Source organism: Alternaria conjuncta (assembly GCF_024043145.1).
Source record: "Alternaria conjuncta strain BMP 0040 chromosome Unknown scaffold_22, whole genome shotgun sequence".
In the NCBI taxonomy this organism is placed as follows: domain Eukaryota; kingdom Fungi; phylum Ascomycota; class Dothideomycetes; order Pleosporales; family Pleosporaceae; genus Alternaria; species Alternaria conjuncta.
In genome coordinates this window covers 355,586-377,213 of record NW_026250111.1, presented here as the reverse complement: position 1 = coordinate 377,213, position 21,628 = coordinate 355,586, and the positions used below count along the sequence as shown (strand labels likewise).

The 21,628-nt window shown below is 52.0% G+C and overlaps 7 protein-coding genes and 1 non-coding gene across 8 annotated transcripts; 4 read left to right on the top strand and 4 right to left on the bottom strand.

Annotated features, from left to right (window-relative positions):
• Positions 1–107: 107 nt before the first annotated feature.
• TR06 (ABC-type transporter tr06) lies at positions 108–4,439 on the top strand (the record flags this gene model as incomplete). The annotated part of the gene is made up of 6 exons (XM_051474563.1): positions 108–305; positions 352–457; positions 516–658; positions 709–1,597; positions 1,659–4,357; positions 4,413–4,439. 6 exons carry the CDS (start codon positions 108–110, stop codon positions 4,437–4,439), a joined length of 4,062 nt encoding a protein of 1,353 aa, XP_051321753.1.
• A 289-nt stretch (positions 4,440–4,728) lies between these two features.
• Positions 4,729–5,651, bottom strand: J4E85_010352 (uncharacterized protein; the record flags this gene model as incomplete). The annotated part of the gene is made up of 3 exons (XM_051474562.1): positions 4,729–4,948; positions 5,039–5,295; positions 5,394–5,651. The coding sequence occupies 3 exons, from the start codon at positions 5,649–5,651 to the stop codon at positions 4,729–4,731; spliced, it is 735 nt and encodes a 244-aa protein (XP_051321752.1).
• A 441-nt stretch (positions 5,652–6,092) lies between these two features.
• Positions 6,093–7,472, bottom strand: J4E85_010351 (uncharacterized protein; the record flags this gene model as incomplete). The annotated part of the gene is made up of 1 exon (XM_051474561.1): positions 6,093–7,472. The coding sequence occupies one exon, from the start codon at positions 7,470–7,472 to the stop codon at positions 6,093–6,095; it is 1,380 nt and encodes a 459-aa protein (XP_051321751.1).
• Positions 7,473–9,255: 1,783 nt separating this feature from the next.
• On the top strand, positions 9,256–10,013 carry J4E85_010350 (uncharacterized protein; the record flags this gene model as incomplete). Its single annotated transcript, XM_051474560.1, has 2 exons — positions 9,256–9,373; positions 9,508–10,013. The coding sequence occupies 2 exons, from the start codon at positions 9,256–9,258 to the stop codon at positions 10,011–10,013; spliced, it is 624 nt and encodes a 207-aa protein (XP_051321750.1).
• Positions 10,014–12,093: 2,080 nt separating this feature from the next.
• Positions 12,094–13,552, top strand: J4E85_010349 (uncharacterized protein; the record flags this gene model as incomplete). Its single annotated transcript, XM_051474559.1, has 7 exons — positions 12,094–12,172; positions 12,285–12,309; positions 12,358–12,507; positions 12,560–12,603; positions 12,650–12,717; positions 12,779–12,879; positions 12,928–13,552. 7 exons carry the CDS (start codon positions 12,094–12,096, stop codon positions 13,550–13,552), a joined length of 1,092 nt encoding a protein of 363 aa, XP_051321749.1.
• Positions 13,553–15,559: 2,007 nt separating this feature from the next.
• J4E85_010348 (uncharacterized protein) lies at positions 15,560–16,513 on the bottom strand (the record flags this gene model as incomplete). The annotated part of the gene is made up of 1 exon (XM_051474558.1): positions 15,560–16,513. One exon carries the CDS (start codon positions 16,511–16,513, stop codon positions 15,560–15,562), a length of 954 nt encoding a protein of 317 aa, XP_051321748.1.
• A 1,077-nt stretch (positions 16,514–17,590) lies between these two features.
• J4E85_010347 lies at positions 17,591–17,696 on the top strand. The gene has a single exon. It is a non-coding gene; the product is annotated as a tRNA-Lys (tRNA).
• A 2,016-nt stretch (positions 17,697–19,712) lies between these two features.
• On the bottom strand, positions 19,713–21,115 carry J4E85_010346 (uncharacterized protein; the record flags this gene model as incomplete). The annotated part of the gene is made up of 4 exons (XM_051474557.1): positions 19,713–20,200; positions 20,248–20,515; positions 20,567–21,021; positions 21,109–21,115. 4 exons carry the CDS (start codon positions 21,113–21,115, stop codon positions 19,713–19,715), a joined length of 1,218 nt encoding a protein of 405 aa, XP_051321747.1.
• Positions 21,116–21,628: the final 513 nt, after the last annotated feature.

Here is a 21,628-nt window from a genome sequence, read left to right as displayed (position 1 = left end):
CAATCTTTGTCCCCCGGTTAAGATGACCACCTCCTCTACTATCGAATAATCGTTCATTTCACGCTTCGACTTTGCCGATTTCTTACGCTCTTTTGTATCGCACTGCCATGAACTCCAATGTCACTGACGGTCAATCGCCACCCCAGCCTACCGTCGACGCTGGGGTGGAGAGCACTGCGATCGCCACTCAAGTTTTAGAGACAGGACCCGACGAAAAGCACAGCGTCATCGAAGACGCAGGGCACGATGGAATTGCCTCGTCAAAGGCAAAGAAAGTGCCTCAAGCGGGCATGAAGAACTACTTCGTGAGTAGATTACCTTGGATGTTATTCCTGGCTAACGTGCGAGCAGCGAGTGTTCTCGTATGGAACAACTCTCGATTACTGGCTCATATTCATGTGCTGTGTTACTTCAATAGCGTCCGGCGTTACCTTTCCTTTGATGAACGTCGTCTTCGGTATGATCTGATAGCCTGGAATCTAATGGCGCCTTCCGCAAGTACTGACAGCACTCAGGTCAATTGGTCGGCTCGTTCACCAACTACTTCATCCCGGGAACGACCTTGACAGCTGGAGAATTCCAAGCCGAAATCAACAGGCTTACCCTCTTCCTTGTCTACCTGTTCATCGCGAAGTTCGTGTTATCTTACATATCAATGGTACGCACACGATCCCTGAAGAGGCTTTCATCTTTCTAACACTGGTATAGCTCACCATCCGAATCAGCGGCCTTCGAATCTCTGCTGCATTGCGTCTCGCATATCTACGAGCTCTGTTCGCACAGCCAATCAGTGTGATAGATACTATAAGTCCCGGCAAAGTGTCCACACGGATTACAACCTCCTCCAATACGGTCCAACTCGCCATATCGCAGCACTTTGCTATACTCTTCCAGTCCCTTGCATTCGTTATCGGGGCGTATGTGGTGGCTTTCATCAAAGGCCCACTGCTCACCGTAGTCGCCTCTGCATCGCTTCCGTTCATCCTCGTGGTCTTTGGTATCATATTGCCACCTTTCATCCGCATACACAAAATTACCGAGAAACATCATGAAGATGCTTCTGCCATGGCTTTCGAGATGTTCTCATCCGTTCGCATCCTTACTGCATTCGGTGCAGAGGCGAAGTTGGCAAGGTTGCATGAGGCCTTGCTGGACAAAGCTGCGACGAACGAGCGCAGGGCTGCGCCTCTGATGGGTCTTGTCATGTCACCCATGATGATCGGAATGTATGGCACATTTGCCATTGCGTTCTGGTTCGGGATCAAGCAGTACTCGGAAGGCAAAGGCGACGTCGGAACCATAGTGGTCGTTCTGTTCTCAGTCATGATGGCGATCACGAACATCAGTAGGGTTGTGAGCCCAATTATTGCCATCGCGAAGGCATCATCTGCCGCCACCGAACTATTCATCACGATCGATGCAACGGTACCTGATACCACTGGATCGAAGGAGCCTGATGTGACCGCCAACGCAAACATCAGCTTTCACAACGTTGCCTTCTCGTATCCAAGCCGACCACATGTTCAGATCCTCGGAGGCCTTGATCTCGAGCTTGAGGCAGGCAAAGTTACCGCTATTGTCGGTCCATCCGGAAGTGGTAAGCAGTTCTTATTCTACAAATTATGGGCTCTTTACTAACCACTTGCCTCAACCTATAGGGAAGTCCACTATTGTGGGACTAGTTCAGCGATGGTATGAACTCTCAGGCACAACGGCCGCCGCATCAGATGAGAAACCGAACGACGCATCGCCTCACGAAGACACGCTTGAAAGCAAGAAAGAAAGCACACAGGAGTCTGGATGGTTCAAGAAAAAGGCTGTACCAAAGGATGAAGGCAAGAAAGCATCTGCGAAGAAGGCTGGAGATGACAAGAGCAAAGACGAGGAGCCTGATCTAGGCCCAAACACTTGCACTGGTACCATCAGGATCGGAGATACCAAGTTACAAGATGTCGACCTAAAATGGTGGCGCTCTCAAATCGGCCTGGTTCAGCAAGAGCCCTTCCTGTTCAACGACACCCTGTACAACAACATCGCGTTCGGTCTCATTGGTACCCAATATGAAGACTTGCCGAAAGAAGAAAAGATGAGATTGGTCGAAGACGCGTGTCGCGAAGCTTACGCCGAAGAGTTCATTGCCAAACTACCAGAAGGCTACGAAACCATGGTTGGCGAGAGCGGCATCAAGCTCTCGGGTGGACAGCGACAACGAATAGCGATCGCGCGAAGCATCATCAAACAACCACCTATACTGATTCTCGACGAAGCGACGAGCGCTATCGATGTACGTACCGAACGCATTGTTCAGCAAGCTCTCGATCGCGTATCGAAGAACCGAACGACTATCGTTATCGCGCATCGCCTCTCTACCATCAGGCGCGCGGATAAGATCGTGGTCTTACGTCAAGGTGCTCTCGTGGAACAAGGCACCCACGATGAGCTGTTGAAGATAGAAGCTGGTGTTTACTACGGCTTGGTTCATGCCCAAGAGATCGCAGCGGAAGCGGAACAAGACGCTGATGCCGACCCGCTCGAAAAGGCTAAGAGCGCAGACACTGAGATCCATGAAGACTACAAGCAGAGCAATGATGTCTCCAAATCAGCCGAAGATCCAGAGTACAAGCAACAAGGTCTCTTTGGCAGCTTCGGGCGTCTTATCTACGAACAACGCGGTCATTGGATCCTATACAGCGTCGCTATTCTGGGTGTACTGGCCAGCGGTGTCGTCTACCCGCTTCAGGCCTACATTTTTGCAAACGTCGTCAATGTTTTCACCCTTCCCATGGACGAGCTCGTCAGCAAAGGCAACTTCTGGGCAGGCATGTTCGGTGTTCTGGCTGGAAGCACCTTTCTATCCTACTTCTTCATGGGCTCGGCCTGTCATCTCATCTCCGTTGCCATAACAAAGAACTACCGGCAAGAGTACCTGGATAACCTCATCCGCAAACGCATTGCCTTCTTCGACGATCAAGGGCATAGCCCTGGGTCTCTTACGTCGACCCTGAGCTCGGACTCGACACAGATCCAGCAGCTAATGGCAACGGAGATGTCCGTTGCGCTCATTGCTATTGTCAACGTTGTGGGCTGCGTCATCATCTCCTTCATCTATGGTTGGAAACTGTCGCTTGTTGCACTATTTGCCGCGCTGCCACTTATCCTGGCTGCTGGATATCTCCGTGTACGCATTGAACTCGAATTTGACAAGACCAACGCGAAGGTGTTCGAGAACAGCAGCCAATTTGCTTCAGAAGCTGTTGGTGCTTTCCGGACAGTATCGAGTCTTATCATGGAAGACATGATCGGCCAGCGCTATGAGACCTTGCTCAAAGGCCATGTCACAGGAGCGTTTTCAAGCGCGAAGTATGGCACTCTTATTTTCGCGGCAAGCGACAGCATTGAACTAGCTTGCATGGCCCTTACCTTCTGGTATGGCGGTACCCTGCTGGCTTCCCGCGAGTACAGTCCCGTAGACTTCTTTGTCATCTACCAAGCTATCGTACAGGGCGCTATCGCAGCAGGACAATTCTTCTCGTATGCTCCCAACATGGCCCAAGCCACGGGCGCCGCGAACCGCATTCTCAGTATGCGTCCACCAAAGTCTACAACATCCACTGCCTATCCGCCTCTAAGCAAACCCGAAGAAGGCGTAGGCATCGAGTTCCAAAACGTGTATTTCACCTACAAAACCCGCGAAGTGCCCGTTCTATCCAACCTCAACATCCAGGTCCAACCAGGCCAATTTGCCGCACTGGTCGGCGCATCCGGCTGCGGCAAATCTACCACAATATCTCTCCTCGAGCGCTTCTACGACGCAACATCCGGCCGCATTCTCTACAACGGACAAGACATCACGACCCTTGATCCCGCAGAGTACCGCAAGCAAATCAGTCTCGTCAGCCAAGAACCCACGCTGTACGAAGGCACGATCCGCGAAAACGTCGCTTTATCCGTCGATACCGCCACGAACGAAGACATCGAGCAAGCATGCCGCGACGCCCAGATCCACGACTTCATCGCCTCCCTGCCTGACGGATATGCGCAACGTCTAGGACCGAAGGGCATGTCGCTGTCCGGTGGTCAGAAACAACGTCTCAGTCTTGCTCGTGCCTTGTTGCGTAAACCAAAACTCCTTTTACTGGATGAAGCGACATCCTCTCTCGACTCTGAATCTGAGAAGTTGGTGCAGGATGCTATTGAGCGTGCTGCTGGCGAAGGGGGAAGAACTGTGATTGCAGTCGCGCATCGCCTTGCTACGATTCAGAACGCGGATGTCATCTTTGTATTGGGTAGTGGCATGGTGTTGGAGAGGGGTGATCACCAGGGACTATTGAGGAAACGGGGTGTTTACTGGCAGATGGTGAGTTTGAATATGATCGACTTATCCGAATTAAGATGTGCTAACTCTCAAACAGTGCCAGGCTCAAGCTTTAGACCGGTAATATTTGACGATGCTAACTTCAGCATTTATTACGTCCGCGAATACTTTCTTTTAATAATCTCTTCTCATCCCTAAAACACTTGTAGTTTTGAGTAGCTGGCTGTAATCGCCCTCTTTAGATAATATACTCCGATCGCATGGAAATGTGCTATTGCCCTTCTGAATGTTCTTGGAAGTAACGCAATATCTGTTCCGAATGGATCATATCCTAATCTCATCTTGTTATGTACGCCCTCCATGTATCGTTTATGACCAAGCCATCCCCCATTTGCGAACTTGACATTGCAGATCTACTGTTGTCCCATAATTCCTCCTGGCGGGTACTTTGGCTGTCCCTGAGGCCCTAGATCCTCTTCTCCGCTGTCGCCTGTCCTAGCTGTAGGCTTTGTCTCGGTAGTAGGGGCCTTGGGCTCGCCCATGCCATCGGGCTTGGGTGGTGATTTTGTGCCTGGCCCACCGCGCTTCTGCCAGTCGAGCCACGAGCCGCGGTATTCGCCAACGTTTGTGTATCTGCCGTGCGGGTTAGCTAATGTTCTCCAGCAAGTGTCTTTTGCCCGCTTATCGAACTCTGGGCGTGTGCCAGTGAAGGATCCGACTTACCCAGCTTGTCTCGCGATTCCTGCAGCCGCTGAGCTCCTCACTCCCGCCTTGCAAAAGAAGACGACTTCCTTTCCCTTGGGTGGCTTCTGGAAGCCAAACCTGTCCTCAAATTCTTCTTCATCTAGTAGCAGCGCGTCGGGTTGTGAGGTGACGGGGATGTTGATAGAGGTGGGTATAGTGTTTGCGTCGAATTCATGGGGTTCGCGGACGTCGATAAGGAGACGTGAGTCTGAGGGCGCTTCGAGGATGTGTAGAACCTGAATGAGTTAGCGGTGCGTTTGAAGGGGTGTATGATGGCTTGAGAAACGCCATCGCATAGGTTAAGAATGTTATGGGAAATAAAGGCAAGACGTACATCGTCAAATTGGTAGAGTTTGTTCTGCTTCAAGTCGTTGGGGGCCTGCGAATGCCATCTCTTTTGCACTGGCGTCGCTTGTAACCTCGCCGCACCTCCTACAACCACTGTCCTGCTCTGCGAGATGGATGCGTTTTGTGACCTGGGTGCGATGCTGAAAGCGCGTGCAGTGTTGAAGCTCAATCGTGTAGGCTGGCGGCCGATGACGGAGGTATTGGAACGGACGCTGAGTAGTTGGGCTGCGCGCTTGGAGGCCATGGTTGGTATTGGTGTCGCGATGATAATCTATTGCGGTTCGAAAGAGCTGAGAAGGCGACTATATTATTCAGAGTCTCGAAGATGTTGTTCGGATAGATAAATACTCAGTGTTCAAGTCGCCGACGAGAGCTCGGCTCTTGCCAAATTATCGCCGACGTCACTCTTCGCGAACATTTGAGCGCAACCACGCTAAGCCCTACACCCACAAGTTCGGCAAGCGTCATCGCACACGTCGGCTGCACGGTTCCGGAACTATGTTAGATTCATGCATTCATCCGATTTATAGTATCTAGCATAAAACTACATGGAAGACGCTATCGTTCAAGGGCCACATCCAACAGGGCCAATGTATAACGCCAGTAAAAGAACAACAGACATTGGGGTATTCAACACGAAACAGATCACATAGGGATTGTCCAAACTCCTGTAAATGAGAAACGCTTACTCCTCCTCGTCGCGCTGAACATCCAAACCGCGCAATCGCTGTGATAGTAGACCAGCATTGGGCGGAGCAGACGGGCTGCCGAGCGGCGAGAATGCATTTCCGCCGTAGCCAATGTCACCTTTACTGAGCTTCTCAAAGGTACCATCGCTCTGACTTTTCGGACTACTCTTGCCAGCTCGCGGCGAGGTAATGGGTGTTCTGAAGGGGCTCTTCGGATCAATATCCATGCGATCGCGAGACATAGGCCGTGACTCAATTGCAGCGAGCCTGCCGATGGTGAAAGGTATGGGTTGTAATTCCGGCATAGGCGAGTTGAAGCCGCTTGATGCTGAGGAGTTGGTGGTACCACCAGTGAACTTGACGGCTGGAGGAGGTAATGGAGTGTGCTGCCTCAATCCATCGAGCTGATCACACGCCTGCTGAGATTGAGATAGTGGCCATCCAGCGCTGCGCCGACGGAAAGCCTTGTCCGTAGCGGGTTGAGCTCCCGGTAGATGTGTCTTTTGCAGCGATGATGCATCTCGCGTCGGCTTGTACGTGCTGTATCTAGGCTCAGGTTGCTGGATTTCATTCCTCAGCTTTTCTTTACCGTCTGGTACACGATTCGCAAAAACGACCCGTATGCTTTTGTACAAGTAATGACGACCCTTTGAAGGACAGCATATGTGCAAATGTATGAGGTAACGCAAGATAGGTCGGTCGTTCGGATCATCTGAGTTGCTGAGGGCAGCCTCTGGACGGTCAGTTCCCAGGTTCTTCCGTGAAGATGCGGGCATATCGATAATGGGTCCAGCAGAGTAGCTGCGCTGTCTGATGAAGGTTTTCTGACCTGGCTCCATATCCGATATGTCATATGGCACGAGGAAGAGCTTCACTGCGGTTTTGTTTGGGTTCTTCAGCACAATCTGTAGCTGCCCCTGCGGCGGTATACGGTAACATCCCCCTGGAGGTGCCTTGGGAGACGTAGATCGTCGCTTTTTCTTTTCTTTACGACGAAGGTCTCCTTTCACGCTCTGTCCACTCTCCTCTTCACCAAGATTCAGCTTGAAGTCAAGATCGTCTTGTTCGGGGGCTGGCACCACATGTCGTCGCTTGCGTTTACTAGCTTCGCTGCTTTCATCTGGCGGTGGCAAAGTATTTTCCAAGTCAATGTGCCCAACATAAGGGCTCGGCTCATTATCTGAGATCCTACCGTTACCGGTGTTGTAGCTGTAAAATACGGCTGGAAAGGGGACTGTGACGTGCGGTGGGCACTTGAGGCTTGACTTGCATTGTCCTTTGCCAAGTACGCCAATCTTGGCGACAAAATCAAGAGGCCGCGAAGGTGTAGTAGACATACGCCCACGAAGTATAGACTCCTCGTATGAACCGACCATGGGGGCGTGTTGCAGCGGAGATGCTTCCGAGGAAAAGGAGGGGCGTCGAGCGTGTAGAAACGGTGTTTGCGACTGAGATTGAGGCTCAGACTGATTGAACGTCATTGATCGTCGCGGTTGGTGTGCCTGGTATGGCATTGAACCACTGTGGCGAATGTGTCGAGCTGCCGGAGTTCCGGTGGCGGATCGCGCCATCTGAGTGGACTGGTAATCATGAAAGGATGCAGGAGAGTAGGTATGCCGGCGACTATTTCTGTCGGGACTCCGGGACCCTTGCCGCGAGCCTGGCCTAGAGGAAAAGTCCAAGTCTGTGTTGTTTGCTTGCTGGACAAGCGGGCTTGTGGGCGGTAGAAAAACAAATGAGCTAAACGGTGACTGTGATGACTGCGATATCGCTCGCGCTCGGGCGGGTATTCGGGCATCTGGGTGGTATGACACCGGGTACGAGACGTCATTGCGGTTCGAAGTATAAGCAGCAGAGGGGAACGAGCGATTCCAAGGCACCACCGGCGAAGTCGCTAGAAAGCCTGAAGTCGAGGAGTCGTTCTCAGACGCCGTGCCCGCTCTCTTTTCTCGAAAGTCTCCAGAGTGTAATGCCGATCGTGGACGCTCGATATCCAGACCTACCGCTGCAGGGTCACGGAGATGTTCCGGGGTGGAGATTCGGGAGGTTTGCAGCTCGGCGGATGAAGATTGAGGTGTAGTCGGTCGGTCTTGCGATGTCGGTCGGGTCGAGGAGTCGGGCTCAGCTACGGAATCGCCCTGTGATACATGATCAGTATTCCTTACATGGATTATCAAGCACCGCGGCGGACGTTTCCTAGTTCCCCGGCTACTCACACCTTGCCGCTGCAGCCACGATGGACTGTTCGTTCGTTTGATCCTTTCCATCCAGTCCTTCCGTCCGAACATAGACGGCTTGCGCATCTGGCTGGGCGACCCAGGGTCCATATCCTGTAACATGTCGACTTTCGGCGATTCTGGCTGCATGTCGGGTTCCATGTTCCTTTCTACAGCAAATCCCGGTGTATGCGGTATTTCAAAGCCGGTGGCCAGGGCCTGAGGCAAGAAAGACGATGTTGGCGGACTGTCATGGGGATCATGAAAGATGGGCATGGTTGTAACAGATTGTTGCGATAGACAGCATGAGTACAAAGATTTGACAAAGTATCAGAGAATAGTGGCGGGTTTGCGCGCGCAAAAGACGTGGAGCACTGAGATGGCAGGTTGTAAGGATGGCGGAGACGTCAGGTCAAGCGGTTGGAGCACCTGCTGGCCCGGCGAATGATATGAGTAAGAGTTTCCAGTTTAAACGGGGTGCGCTGGCTCCAGTGGGCGCTTCATTGTACAGTCATACTGCCCAGTTTTAGGACGAAACAGCGTGGAGCGCCCCAGTTGAAGGTGCGGAGAGGAGGGACGCAGGGACCGGGACAGATGACGCGCTGTGATCTTTGTTGCAAGACGGAAAGTTCCTAATCGCTGCTGATAAAGTCGCCCATGCCGCCGGACCGGTATTGGCCGACGCAGCATGTCACACGACGAAAAAGAACACACTGCTCATCCGGGTGTTCCTGCACGTCCCCGCGGGCTGCGTCTTTGCTGGTGCATAGTTGCGATGGTGCACAAAGCTGAGGCGTGAGTGCAGGACCGCCGCGGTGGTGAAGACCATGTGACTGGCTCTAGATCGCGCCCCACTTTGCCAAGGCTGAGAAAGTCGGCGCGCGTTTGCGACAATCTGCATACCGCGACTCCGAACTTTCTCAACACAACCACAGCCGTCGATATGGCAGTCAAACGGCCGCATGAGGGAGACGCAAAGTCTTCCGTGAAAAAGCAGAAGCAGAAGGGTCGCTTCGACATCGGTCCCGCAAACTTACCTGATGGCACCCATAGACGGAAGAGTAGGTTTTTTCCAACGTTCTTCACGCATAGATTTCTCGCAGAGGAGGGATTTAGACAGGCGTATTGCGGGAGCCTTCAGTACCGACATCTGCTTGCATGGCATATACACTTCAACTGCTAATTGGGTACTCAGTCGAAAAGATCAAGAAAAGCCTTATCAGCAAGGCAAAGCTGAAGAAGCAGTATGCAAAGCTCAAAGCCCGCGAAGAAAACGAAGAGACGACACCGCGCAAGTCTGTCTACGACCGCGATTCTGCCAACGACGACGAAGACGACGATGAGGAGCCTACCGAACCCGTCCAAGAGCCCACCTTGGAGCCACACCCCGATCGCGTAGCGATGCTGGAAGAGAAGTCGCCCGAACCGGAATCCACACAGACTTGGGAGAGGCGACAGCGACGAGCTCGACCACAGCCATTCTTGAAAGAGACAGAAGTGGCGCGGAAGAAGAGGGAGGAAATAGAGGCGCGGCAAAAAGCCAGAGAGGAGGCGGACAAGGAGCGCGCAAAAAAGATTGCTGAGCGTGAGCGCTTCAGGAAGACCATGGCCAAAGCTAGGGGACCCAATGGCCAGAGGAAGCTCGGACGAGAGAGCACAGTTCTGCTTGCGAAAGCGCAGCGACTTATGGGCAAGACCTGAAGCATCGTCCTCCAATAGCGACGTTACTATCCTCAGCTCCGAGGGATGATACGTCTGCGTCAGCCGACGCGTGCGCGCGCTCTTGTCAACATCTACGCTCTCAATCCAGTGCTGGAGACACCGCTCCGCTTTACAACCAACACGGTTTCGACCCGTTCATTCCGATGCAAATATTGCGCTTCCCGCTGGTTGAACATCACAGTGGCAGGAGGATTAGAACGCATGCCGCGTGGCTGTGATCTAGCCGTCGTTATAGGCATGCTTGCTCAGAGAGAGAAGCAGCTTATTGACACAAGATACAATAGGCCAGACTCTGTGACGAAGCAGTAGTGCTACAGACAGTCTGGATCAGGTGCACAGCTTCTTCACCGAGAAAGCACCGTTGACTCGTCGAATCAATTCAATGTACATTGCATTCTTTCTTACATGGTTCGATATCACCTTGCACCAATGCGGTTGTGTGATGTTACTCGTTCAGCCCTACCCCTCAGCCCTTGCACGAGGAGCGGTAGACCCGGACATAACTTAAAGCGATAAAAGCGCGTTGCTTAATAAGTACACACCAGCTAGTTATACGAATCAGGGTCGCTGCGTTTGGTGTGTTGTGGGAGTGCGGAGTAATCGGCGACTGCCAAATGTGGCTGACGGTACCTGCCGAATGGAACGCGATCCACGCGCTGGGGATGAACGCTCTTCCCAGCCTCGCTCTCACTTCCTAGCATGTACCTCTCACGACCTCCTACGTGAACATACACGAGACACGAATAGTCACCTCTTCACCGGAATGCGTTCAATTGATCTGACTGCCGATTTCCGTCTTCGCCACCGCTGTAATCGCCTCCCTGGTCCGGTCGTACCAGCAAGACTGCGGACTGACCGCCAGGAGTAATCTTCGCCTCCAACTGAACGAGCTCGTTCCAATGGCACGACACGATACAGCAACACACTCTCCGTCTGAGATCTTAGCGGGCCTTCGAGCGCATGGCGCAGACTATCACTAGAACATTGCGGTATTAACTCCCTCTTCGCTTGATAGTAGTGGCGAGATGTCAGCAGCAGAGACAGCTATCACGCATATCGCAACCTTCTCTTCGCCGATTATATGCGACTATCAGATGGCTTAGACTGTTCCAGAGATCTGTTCGGCTGCTTTTCCGAGATGATCAGCGTTGGCCCATATTGGACTAGAGCACAGCCACCTAGTCACGTTTTTGAAACCACCTCGAAATTATCGATGGATGGACTTCATCTTTCGGCGTCTGAGATACTAATGTTTCGCAAGGCATTCACCGTATGATAGGTCTCCGAATTCTTGCGTCGACGCGAGTTCAGCGAACTTCCCACCATTGAGCAGAATAGGCCCACAAAGGGTCAAAGCAGGCCTTTGAGCAACGAGTGGCTGTTACACCAGGCACGCTATACAATTTGCTGTTCCTAGCGGAGACATGGCATATCTTGTGGAGCAATAAGCTTATTCAAACCGGCTGCTAAGTTCTGAAGTTCCTTGGGGTTAGCGGTGTATGGTCCATGCAGCCTTACCTACAGGGACCTAGCCAGTGCGGGAATCCTTTGGGGGCTGTACACACCACCTGGTCAACGGCCCGTCAGACGGTGCACTAACCATACACGCACGCGTCATGGCCTGCAAAGCCTCGTCCAGCTGCATGGAACATGTTCGTTACTGGGCTGTTTCGAAAACGCTGTAGGGTGCGCCGTCCACTAGCCGAACCGAGAACCACCGTCGAACATTACAGCTTGGCATACAGCTTGTTTGCCGTCTCTCCCTCCGGAAAATCCAAGGACCTGGTTTGCCAAGGCGCTGAAACACTATTATGCTAGCTTTCCGCTCGAGGTCATCTCTTCACGATGTCTACATTGCTGATAGTCTTGCACTCTTTACTTGTACTAAGTCCTTGGGTCACTGCTACTTGGTTGACATAACTCAAGTTTATTGCAACATCTTCGAACACCTCTTGTCATCTCTTTTGACCATATTATCCTATCTGCCGTCCATTGCAAGAGATCTCTGTCTATATCCGGATTTCCTGGAGTACAGCATCGTCATCTGTTCCCAATCACTATGGACAATTCCATTCGCCAGCCTCGAAAGTGGTCTTTGGCGGAAGATCAGAAACTCCGCGAAGAAGTGGAGGCCCAACGTAAGTTACACAGTTGCATGAGACACAGCCCATGTGGTATTCTATGCTCCGCAGCTATGCAACAGTCTCTGCATATCAGTCTTCTCCAAGCAAGCTAACTAAGCATCATCAGTCGTGGAAGGAGAAGTCAAGGATTGGTATGTTGCTTTTACCCCACTCAAGTCCACAACTAACAGTGCCCGTAGGTGCAGAATCGCCGACAGCCTCCCTGGTCGAACGAACAAAGATTGTCGAAAACGGTGGCACAACTCAGTAGCAGGAGGTCTCAAGAAGGGGCAGTGGTCAAAGAGTGAAGATCAGTTGCTCTCAAGAGGGGTACAACAATACGGCCAAAAGTATGGCTCAACAATCAGAAGCACATACTGGTACTGACTCCACTATCAACAGATGGACAGTGGTCGCAAGCTGTGTCGGAAGTCGCAGCGCAGACCGTAAGTACTGCGATGTATTACCACTTCGTTGCTGACCATCCCTTAGAATGTGCGAAGCGGTGGCAGCAGTCACTTGATCCAGATCTTGATCGAAGCGAATGGCGCGACTTGGATGTCAGTAACAGCAGTCTCACGAACAGAAACCGCTTTCGGCTTGCTGACAGGTGCTGCGTAGGACTCAACACTCATTGACGCAGTCCAGCGACTCGGACGACACTGGAAAGACATCCAACGCGAACATTTTCCAGGAAGATCAAAGAACGATATCAAGAATAGGTACGTTGTTCACTACTGCTTGTCCCACCATCTCCTAATATTGTCAAGATACACGGTCCTCGTGCGAAGATACCAGAACCAGGGCATCACCCTTCCCAATGCCCCAAGTTCTCCATCCGACTCTGGTACACCGGCCCTGTCGAACTATGCCGAGGACGATGACTACCTCTCCCCCAATTCCCACATGTACGATACGTTCCTGTCCACACCATCACACGGATCAAATCGACATTCCTGGTCAAGCTTCGACAACGACGCATACTCAACTTGGTCATCCCCACAAACATACGCCATGCCTACCGCTACAGCCGACCGGATTTCACATCATTCATCGGTCACTCCGTCTCAGTATCTATACACTCAGCCACCACTGGGCTCCAACATGCCTGCCACATGGGATCAAACGTCGCCCTACGCACATCACCCCTCACCATCACTGCACACCGGTGCACCCACGAGCCCATCAGTGTATGGCTACAGCCCATATCCGGTCGCCCAGCAACCAATAACGCCCCACAACATCGCTTACACAGCCTCCACGGAGCGAGCAGCATATGCCACGATGCCGAATTACTCGCCACCTACTGCATCAGGTCAGCGGGTTTACGACCAAAGTGCATCGGCAATGTACCGTGACCCCAGACATTCACAACATCCTTACTATCAGTCGTGAGGCTGTGCAACATGTATGTTAAAGTGTATAGCTTGGCAGTTACTTAATAGGTCAGATCTGGCAAGTGTTCGATAGGTCGAGCTTTGAGTCTCGTCACACATATGCAATGAAGATAATTTTCCGCCCACAAAGCCTCGACCAATCTTTCGTTTCACCGACTGTCAATTGCGTTTCAAACACCACCTTGCGAACCTTGATGCCAACTACTGCAGGTTCCCTAGGCGCGAAAGGGCCTAACCACGTGACAAACCCGGAAGTGAGGACCCCTGATTGGCCGCCTAAACCCAGCACAGCCTCAACCCCGAGTACAAGTCGGACGCCTCGTACCCCCATCGCGTTAAAGTTACCCAACCAAGTAAAGTGCGCATCTACGGAAGAAAAAGAAGAACTGAAAGACAGGATCGGTTACCCAGTCGAGTCAAAATAGTGCCGTCCCCACTATCACGAATCAGGGTTGTTGCGCTGCGGGCCACGCCCGGGCTGTTTCTTTTTCTCTGCCTTGAAGACAGCCTGAGCCGTTGCAGGCCAGCACGCGCATCAATACACCAGTGATCACATACATGCTAGCTAGCGTCAGCTAATGTAGAGTGTCCTGATCCGCGTCCACGTCCGCTGCACGATGCACGATCTCATCGCCTGGACCGCTGTTTTACCTGCCTCATCCGTTGCGCGACGCGTGTGACTTCCTCTCGTTTACACACGCGATTCCCTGCAGCATTTGGCGCTTGTAGATGGTATCATGCCATTCTGCTTCGCTTGGGCGTTCTTGGTGTTGAAAGTTTTCGTCACGATACACCGTGCGTCTGGTGATGGCTTGCCGCACAGCGGTAGGTACCGTTAGCATGGAACCTTGAAGTTAACCACCTCCGTGGAACGGCGTCCCGTCCCTGTCGATCTGTGTCTTCGATGCACGGCATTCATTGTTCTTCACATTGTCGGACCGGACTTCGGGTCTGGTTTCGGTTGGTATGTTCCTGCATTGCTGCCTGGAGTAGGCCTCGTCACCGCCGTATACTTGCGTCTGGTATGGTGGGAAGGGGTACGCGTTCCTGCATGGAAAGAATGTATATTTGGGCACATGAACACTCTAGAAGGATGATGTGATGTCAAACGTATGATGTCAAGCACCCGCTGGCGTGGTAGACTTGCATTCGGTATCGCCCGTCGAAGTGTTCGGCGATGCTTGAATGAAAACTACGTGTTGGCGTGGGTGATGGCACCTGGCTAGTATGCATGATGAGGTCGGAGTGGCCGTGTTGAAGCTATGGGGACGCAAGGGGACTAGACTCTGCACGTAGAAAAGGCGTCTACCTCCGTCACTTGTCAAGGGCGATACCCGCGTTAGGCGAGTGTAGTCTTTACAGGTCGTCACCTGATCATGCGAGACAAATGCTCGCTGCTGTGGTAGTCTTTTCTCTAACTCTTCGGAGAAGAGCATCTGACAGTGTCGTCAATCTGATTCTGATTGTAAAATCGGACCTACCTTCACATACACGATGTCAAGACGGAGTGAGCGAAAGTCTCCACATTCCGTCACTTCTCCAAGCAATGTATCAGAAACTCCACACCCCACACCCCACATCTCCTGGAGAAAATTCAGGCAGCTACATTACTATGAATAGATAGACTACGCGGCACGTTCCCCTAGATGCCCAAAACCCACGTACCGAGAGCTACATCTCATTGTTACATTACATTACAATACGTGGAATGATACAGCGGGACCCAGGTGACCACACTTCGGGGACTCCGCCTCGCTGTTTGCCTTACCAAGAGCCAGCGGGATTGCTGAGACGCGTGGCATCTGTAGGTTAAGCTTTTCGCTTAGCCGTGAGACGGTCCGCTTTAGACGGCCTGATGTGCTCTTCGGAGGGCCTAATGTATGGACGTCTTTCCGGCGGCAGAATGGGACGAGTTGAGATTAGCTTGGATCATATGGGTGGAGGAAAGACTAGCGTGTTGTCAAAGTGATGATTTCTTGGAACATCCTCAGAGTTGGTTATGTAATTACAGGTCCTTTCTCAAACTAGCTCCTGACATCATATTCATCGTTCTCTTCTTCTCCTCGTCGTTGGGCTCTTTCCACCAGTTGTAGAAGTTGACAGGCTCGAAGCCTCTGTCACGCCATTGCTGTACCTGCTCCGGACCGACTTGGTGCCACGGCACGCCGATATCCTTTGACACCTGGTCTTTTACATAGTTCTCCACGGTGTGACCGATACCTCTGTCATCGTTCCACTTGGCCAAAAAGAACAAGTCGAACATCTTCTGCTGCTCAGTCGTTCGTCGTTCGACTGCTTTCTCCATGCCACGCACCATCTTTTTCTTGTTGTAGGCTTGTGGTTTCATCCAATCATTCACCTTCTCGTAGTCAAGCTCGAAGCCGCCTTGATCGTATGTGGGTGAGCCCTCGCGTCCCTTGTCATGACATGCATACAGTTTGTGAAAATGCGCGAAGGGGTTCAGTCGACATTCATCTCTGAACATTGTATTCTTAAGAGCGGCGTTTAGACGTCCAGGAGGCTTCGTGGGCTTGGGTATGTAGAAGCTTTCGCTGACCCAATCTTTGATCTCTTGGGGCGCACTGATGTCATCCCAGCGCGGGCGTGCCCTGCGGCCCGGAGTTGGTCTCGGGTCACGTAGCTTTGATCGATCGTAATCATATTCCAGATCTGGTGTCGTGAGTCGTGGTTTCCGCTGTTCCAGATCTTCTTCTTTCGGTTGCTCTTCCTTCTTTTCGGCCCGTACCGATGTAACTGCTCCCTGTCTTTCGCTCGTTCGGCGTTGCTTTGCATATGCTTCATTTTCGGATGTCACTTTCCTCTTCTGACCGGCAGATTCTCTCGGGGACTCCGCGTTTTGCACTCCAGACGCAGTGTCTCTCGGCTGTTTCTCCTGATCTTGACTGGCAACGCATTCCGCATCAGCGCCACTCCTTGCGTCGCCTCGCGTCCGTGGCATGGTCGAACATCAAATTATCAAGGATATGACTGAAAAGTAGCGGATTCACCGACAAGACTTTGGGCACGGAGTTGTTCGAGTGTTTGGGTTCGACTTGACGCGTTGCGCGGCACAGCTTGATGTTAGGATGACATCACGTGTTTACCCCTTGCACGCGAGCGATCGGCGCAATCGCAACTACATCGGAATGAATCTTTGGTCGACCCGATAATACTGACCGTCTCTCGGCCAAAGCGCACCATCTACTTGTATCATCCTCGACCCATGCGATGCAGGTCCAGAAAGCCTCCCATTCTGCCTCGTATTCAGACCACTAAGCGGCACACCATCGACGTTTCAAATATTACCCGTCGGATCGGACCCCTGAGTACACCACAACGCACTGAGCACCGAACGTGTGTGCATCACAAACTTACATGCATCGAGGATGATAATCAACCGAGGGAGGCTGGTCTAACGACCGTTAGTAAGCTCGTATACATCCCTCAAGCTCATGCACGATGAGCTTATATGCGCCTCTATGAGACCATCTTCGTGCTTCGCCACCGTTGGCACGCGTCTCTTGTCGCAATACAGTAATGCGGGAGGCATACCTCGTCTCTTTCTAGAATCCATGCCGTACGAGATTGACAAGGGTGTCCGCTGGAGCGGTGTCGTGCATATTACTTGCATGTTTTGACTAGGCAGCAAAAACATGCCTTACAAGGCAGAACAGTGATGCGCGAACGACTTGTAAGGTTTTGGAGCCACATCTATTGTTTCCGACCATTGCAGTAGTCCTTGTGCTAGGTTCAATAGAGATGCATACACCACGATAGCGCGCCCGAACTGTAGCGCGAGCAAGTAAAGAGCTTGTCTTTTCCGTGTACCGGATGGATGGGTGGCTGGTTGGCAAAGGCGGGGTTTTCGGGTATTGGCAAAATCTGATAAGTCCCGACCCGCATGCCCAAACAAAATTTTCCATCTCGATCCAAACTTCACATCGAAGGACTCTATACGATTGTTAGGGAGCTCGAGAGCTTTATTGTAACATTATAAATGTTTTGTTTGGCCAAACTTCCATCGAAAGCAACATCAGCCCGGCTAGCTCAATCGGTAGAGCGTGAGACTCTTAGTTATCACGTCCTAACAGACACGATTGTATCAAATCTCAAGGTTGTGGGTTCGACCCCCACGTCGGGCTTTCTTTTTGCTACCTCGTCGATCATCATGGTCTTGAATAGGAGGTGTTGGTGGTGTGGCCGTGAAGGACTTTTTTTGGACTTCCGCACCAATCGGCCTAAAACGACTACAAATCACAATGAGAACGCTACCGCAACACGTAGAGCTGTTGATCAAGTCAAGCTTTCATTTTGGAAGTTTTCGTCCAACACAAGATTCAAAAAAGAGGGGTTATCATGATGGTGGTGGTGAAGGACAATTTTTGACTAGACATGCTAAATTTTCCACTCCCACCAAAATTCTAAGATGATGAATCATACAACGAGGACCTCTCTTGCTTGTATCGTCTAAAACAACCCTTGCTTTTCTTCAACACGAACGATCTGAATCCCGGGCTCGCTTGGCGGTGGTTTACTTTCATCTTTGCCTAAGTACATAACACCAAATCAGTTATGCTTATCACAAGACCGCTCACTCTGACTAGTTTTTACACAGGCCCTAGGGAGATAATGTGTTAGTGCTTTAGTAAGACATTACGTCAACTTATCTAGAAAAATAACATTGTGATATAACCCAGTCTCTCCAATGCGAAAAAGACCATGTCGTCGGTAAACCTCTTCAATTCGCTGATGCACCCAAATAGTCGCGAATGCGTAGTCTGCAAATTGGAGCCAGTAACTGCAGGCTACAGGCTTAAGGTCACAAATACTGTGATGTACATGTAAACTACGACGCGTCCAACAACACGGACAGGAGACCAATGGACGGTGTTACAAGGAGTAGATATCACGGAGAGTAACTGAAATAACGTGAGATGATAGAGTACCCCACTCCACACCAAAGAGGCGTGGCGATGAACCGGAAACTTTCGTCGCACGTAGTCTTAGAAAACAATATGCCGGAGCCCATGCAATTTGTGTAGTCGAAACATTCCGTAGTAGTAGCCATGCCTGGAATTAGATGACGTTGACATCTTGAGGTATGTGCGACTGCTGCATATCGTTCGAGAGATAAGTTAAGTTAGGAACATGCCTCCTAGAAGTCTACATTGCATTAAGCTTTCGCCATCGGCGGGTCTTTTCACAAATGTAGACTGCATCGCACCTCTTTAGTTTCCTTAGACGACACACTTACAACACAAACGACGCGAGCGATACCGGAACTGCCTATTCCCGGATGATAGAATTTGCAAGCGATAGAAAGTCAAATAGCTCAATGCAAAGGGAGAACCTCCCTGTTAGGATGTGTAGCCACTGGAATCCGGCCATTAGTTGCGAATACGAGCGGCAAGGTATGGATACCCACCTGGGCAGGTATGTCGTGATCAAGGCGCAGCGGATATAAGTTGTTTGGACAAGTTCAAAGTGCAGAACCGCGTACATATGCAAACGAAGACCTTATTGACTATGAGACATATTCCGTTCATAACTTCCTCAAGGCCTTCGACTCACAGACGACTTGGAATGTCCATACAAGTAATTTTTACTGCAACTTCATCACATGATGCATATATGTACATACTGCACGCACTCCGCACGTCGTCCACATGTCAGTCGCGTCACTACCGTCACTCTCTCTTCTAACGACCCCATCAGTGCCATCTGCCCGTACTCGATACATCGCCACCCCACATATCACCATCACCATCACCCGCACAAACCCGCACATCAAAATATACATATATCATCTATTCGTTACACAGTCATAATACCTATTCATAACATACCCACACGCTCAAACATACAAATGTTACTCGAGGCCAAAAACAGCCACAGCCAGAGAGCCAAAGTAAACAAGCGTAATTGAGCAAAGCTCACATATGAAGGGGAGCCAAGCGATATCAATACAACCTCCCAAAGCATCCGAGGCATGAACAACATATGCGTCCGGTGTGGAGATTGGTGGCTGACAGTAACAATGTGGACATAGGTGCAGTGGGGTATCTCAACGCCAGCCATGCAATGCGATCGTCGAGCCGTAAGAATAGTGTTGAAGAGGGGGTGGGGAGTGGATTCTCATATCGGAGACGCTCTTACTGTTATCTCGCTGGGTACGCGGGGTACGGTCCGTGTTGGTGGTGGTGGGGCGGTGCGGGCATCGATGGCTGGTACATGGCGCGTTTGTCTTGTGGTGGGTATGCTTCGAACATGACGCGTCGTTGCGGTGCTTCGGCTCGGAGTGGACTTGGTGCTGGTTGGCCACCGGCTGGGAAGCGCTGTGAGTTGTTGGGACTGCTCATGAAGAGGAGTGTATCGACGGCGTCCTTCTCGGCTTGCTGGCTGGGCATGCGAAGGATGCCTGCTCGAGGGGTAGCTGGTGACCGTGGACCCGCTCCTACATCACTGTAGTGTTTCCTTTGGCTGGCGCCGAGAAGAGGAGGAGGTACGTGTGAGACGCTGGAGCGTCGTCTTCGCCCACTCTGGAAGGTTGGGGCTGGTGCGAGGCCATAGCCGTGTTGTGCGCCAGTGATGGATATGAGGTTTGCCGCGGCGTTCATAGCAGGGCGGGTACCTGGTCGCCAGTAGGCTGGCAGATGTTAGCATGTTTAGAGTAAGTTTTGGGGGTCGACTAACAGGCTGGAGTCCCTGCAAGTGACCGGGTTGGATCAGAGGCCGGGGACATGATCATCTGGTCTGAGATGTCAGAAACGCCGCTCGGTCTTCTTTGGCGATCGATGGTAGCAGGGGATTCGAAAGCTAGATGGTCAGTCCTCCCAGGAGCAGAGTTGGGCGAGCCACGCTGTGACTGGCTTTCTTCCAGCTCGTCGAGCGACTGCTTCTCCCAGCCGTTCTGGACTTTGACCATAGCGTAGGAAAGACGCGTCTTGAGCTGTGCGGATAGCTGCGTTCGCGTTAGCAGACTGTAAGCATGGCCTGGAGCTATACTACGCACCTCTCCAATGCGACCTGAGTGTGTATCCATGCTCTTGTTCCTCTTGTGTGAATGGGTGGGCGCCGATGGAGTTTCAGGCGCTAGCCCAGCGCTCTTGAGAGATCCATCTACAGTTCTCTTGGAGCTCTTTGCTGGAGACTCTAGTGGCATGGAACCAGCTGCTGTGTCACCAGTCTGGAGCGCGTTGGCAGCAGCGGTATCGATGCGTGGTGCCGCTCGCACCTGCCCACCAGTACTCTGACTCGACGATTCCGGCATTGGGGCCTCGGTAGGTTTACTTTGGTCTGCTACATTGGTCGAGGACGGGGTCGTGAGGTCGGTCTCAGTAGTGGTGGCCGTGGAAAGATTGCTCGACGAGGAAGGAAGCGCCGGTGCCGAGAAGGTACTAGACACAGCAGACTGGACTGATTCCTGCGAGGCCTGGGGCTCTGCGTTGTTTACGGTAGCAATAGTTGCTGTATGGGTGGCGTGGGCGTGTTCTGCTGGTGCAATGGCAGCGTGAGTACCGGGGTAATTAAGTCGGCTTGGGGAACGCGACTTACGCATCATGGTTTCGCGGGCGTGGCGGCGGGGTAGGAGGCAACTAGCGACTCGCGCTGTGAGTGCAATTCACAGTCAAAGTGGAAGCAGCTGGGCCAAAAATGCAGATGCAGGTAAGGATGTCAGGGTAGCAAACGTCCCAATGGCGGGTCTCGGTGGGAGTTGGATGGTCGGAGACGTGTCGTAGCAGCACCGTGGACCGTGTTCGTGCGCAGCACGCGAGATAGCGGGAAGACGCGCGAACGGGCGGGAGCAGTTCCTTGTTGGGCACCGCGGAACAGCTCGCAAAAGGCGCGCAGAATGTGGCAGGAGATGTCAGGGATGCTGTGAGGCTCTTGCGTCGCGTCTCGGTGTGGTGGAAGAGGGCAGAGCCGGGCGCATGCTCATCTGCAAGAGCCTGACGCCGCTTGTGAGCCGCGCAGTCACATGGTGCCAGCCGACGCGTCCACGTCCGGGTAGCTCTAGCGGTGGCAATCCACTTCCCAACGAGCGAACGATTCCGACTTTCGCGGCAAGAGCGCG